The sequence below is a fragment of the Cynara cardunculus genome (assembly GCF_001531365.2).
Source record: "Cynara cardunculus var. scolymus isolate 2C chromosome LG 16, CcrdV1, whole genome shotgun sequence".
Classification (NCBI taxonomy): Eukaryota; Viridiplantae; Streptophyta; class Magnoliopsida; order Asterales; family Asteraceae; genus Cynara; species Cynara cardunculus.
The window spans coordinates 3,856,689-3,859,628 of NC_037543.1; the positions used below are offsets into that span (position 1 = coordinate 3,856,689).

At 38.0% G+C, this 2,940-nt stretch overlaps 1 protein-coding gene across 1 annotated transcript; it reads right to left on the minus strand.

The window, feature by feature from the left end:
* Positions 1-253: 253 nt before the first annotated feature.
* LOC112529341 (plant intracellular Ras-group-related LRR protein 5-like) lies at positions 254-2,832 on the minus strand. The gene is made up of 3 exons (XM_025140579.1): positions 2,258-2,832; positions 819-1,735; positions 254-731 (listed from the first exon to the last, which is right to left on the minus strand). The coding sequence occupies exons 1-3, from the start codon at positions 2,787-2,789 to the stop codon at positions 618-620; spliced, it is 1,563 nt and encodes a 520-aa protein (XP_024996347.1). The 5' UTR covers positions 2,790-2,832; the 3' UTR covers positions 254-617.
* Between the last annotated feature and the right edge of the window lie 108 nt (positions 2,833-2,940).

Here is a 2,940-nt window from a genome sequence, read left to right on the forward strand (position 1 = left end):
GCACCACCCTTATGGTTCAAGTGAGGAATGTTGGGGTGAACCAGAAAAGTTTGGGTAGAGACAGTGCCCAGACCGTCACGCCTTTCGTACGGGTCAGAACTTAGCCGACAAGGAAACTTCAGTGGATTGAATTATGATACAAAGAAGAAAACCAACTATCATTAAGAATTTCATCTTTGTTGCTCAACAGATAAAAGTTACTGTAGGGATAACAGGCTACGTGTGAATCTATCTTAACTTGGAAATAATGATGGAGGATAAATCGAATAACAGATGCACTTTGTAAAAAGAACGTAAACCCATAAAAAGTCTGTCTAGTTTATATGTACAAATTAATACAACATGTCCGTTCTGTAATAAACTTCTTGAAAAAAATAAAAAAAGCAGAAAAAGGGTAAAAACAGTTCGAGTTTATTTTTCATACACACTTGACTTATGTTCATACGTGAATATTTCATGAATCAACGCTTTGTCGAGTTTTTTAATCCATTGTACGTGAAAATGTGACGTAAAATCACTTTTTGTGTATTTCAAGACCAAAACCTTATTTTTTTTGTGAGAAAAACGGTGAAACTGTCCGAGAAAATACTATATACAGAAACGTTTTTGAAGGACGATTAGCCCGAAAAGAGCATGCAGATCCACGACCAAATTCCTTTGCGCTTTTTCTTTATTTCTTGAGGTCCGACGTTTCTCTTGGCAACCAAATCAGCCATGTATTCGACTACGGCCTGAAAAATAAACGATGTCAACCAAGTGTTTGTGAAAATGCCCAAAAGAAATTGAACCTAAAGATAACCATGATGCACCCATCTTACCTGAGCCCCTAACTTGGTGATTTCCCTCGGAGGAACCTCGAGAGGGGTCTCATCAGCTAGGAATATTTTCAACTTCGACAACATCCCAAAAGATCCAGGTAAAAATCGTATTTGATCACCGCTTATATCGAGCACTTGAAGGTTTTCAAGATTGCCGATTGATCTTGGCAAAGCTGTCATGTCAGCAAAGTTCTTACCCACGATTAATGTTTCCAAACTGGTTGCGAAACATAGACTTTCGGGTATCCCTTCGAGTTCATTGAAACTAACATCAAGTTCTCTTAATCTAGTGAGGTTTGCCATTGTTGTAGGCAGCTTTCCTATCCGATTATAGTGCAAAGTAAGAATCTCCAAGCACTCGAGCTTCCCAATTGCTTCGGGAAGCCCTTTTAGTTGATTGAAGTCTAGTTTGAGCGCCACGAGTGAAGAACATGATCCAATTGTGTACGGGAGTTCTTCAAGATCGTTTGTTTCGACAATCAAGATTTGCATAGAGGCTAAGTTCCCTATAAAATCAGGTAAATGGGTGAAATAGTTTGAGCTCAAATCAAGATTCATCAAGTTTACAAGATTCCCGAATGATTCTGGGAGAGACTTCAACCGGTTTGCATGGAGATCAAGGTCGAGTAAGTTGACCAATTGACCGACTGAATCGGGGAGGTCGGTGAGTTGGTTTGAATGGATATCGAGCTTTGTTAGGGCGGTAAGATTGGCAATGGAGGATGGGAGAGCCGTGATTTTGTTGTCGGATAGATTAAGTTCGGTGATGTTCAATAGTTTTCCAAGAGAAGCAGGAAGCAATTCAATGTTCTCCATCAATTTGGATTGAAGATCAAGGACTTTTCCTTCTTGTTTGGCTGTGATTTCAATCAAGGCTGCTACTTTCATCAGGCTTAATCTCTCAGGTTCTTCTACACCTACAAACCAAAAAATCATGCTTCAAGTTTTCACCATTAAGACACAAACAGTTACACACCCCCCCACATATATATATATATATATATATATATGTATATATACACACATATATATATATGTATATATGGTCAGGTTGAAACAAGAAGACGTTCAATCGGCGAACAGTTATAAGATCATCTATCATTACATGTGATATGAACACTTAATCATGTATGATTAAACACATCGTGTTTTGACAGTACATAGCCGGCGACCTTCCCCGTCGTCGTCCCTTTTGGACGTGTTTAATCATATATAATTAAGCGTTAGTATCACACTTAATCATATATGATTTTGAAACTTCTCGTTTTCTCTTTTTAAGTTGATCAAATCAGAAAGAAAGAAACCAAGAAATGATCTTGGGTTTGACTTTTGCTGCTTACCAACTTCAACATCAATTTGTGTTTTGTTTCATGTTTGGAGTGGGAAAAACAATATAATCCCCAAAAGCAGAATCACATAAAGAACAAAACAGATCAAACCTGAGGGAAAATTGATGATTTTTGTCGAAGAACTCTTGACCAAACCCTTGAAGCTTTCAACTTTCTTGATCTTCTGAGAAACCAGCAAACTTTCATCACTGATCACAGTTTTTTTCTCAAAATCAGCAACTGGGTATTTGAAATCATCTTCTTGATCCAACTGGGTATCACTAGAAACACACTTGGAAGCTTTCTGAATCAATTCATCAAAGGTTTGATGAATCTGGTCAAAGTCAACAACTTGCAGAGGTTCTTTCCTCTGTTCTTGTGTCTGAAACAAGACCATGGTTTGTCTGACCTTTTGAAGGATGGAGAAGAGGGGTTGTGGGATGTCTGGTGGGCAGATTTGGGTGGCGATCTCGTCAAGTTTTCGTTTTTCATCGGTGTTGAGGGTTTTGATGACAGAAATGGCTGCTTCGAGGTCTTCAATGGTGGGTCGTGGTGGAAGTGATTTGTATGTTGTCATGATTTCTTGGATGGTTTGTGTGGAGGCATTTGATGGATCTTTTTCTGATATCACAGCCATGCCCATGGGTGTTTTTTGGTGTGTGGAAATGGAAGAGTAATGGTTTGTGATGGTTTGTGATGGTTCTCGGAGAAGCTGATACATACGCGCATATATATATATATATATATATATATATATATATATATATATATATATATATATATATATATATATA

Coding starts and splice junctions, on each gene's coding strand:
- LOC112529341 (XM_025140579.1), bottom strand. CDS start 2,789: ATGGGCATGGCTGTGATATCAGAAAAAGATCCATCAAATGCCTCCACA. Junction 1,736..2,257: donor AATCATCAATTTTCCCTCAG/GTTTGATCTGTT, acceptor TTTGGTTTGTAG/GTGTAGAAGAACCTGAGAGA. Junction 732..818: donor TCACCAAGTTAGGGGCTCAG/GTAAGATGGGTG, acceptor TTTATTTTTCAG/GCCGTAGTCGAATACATGGC.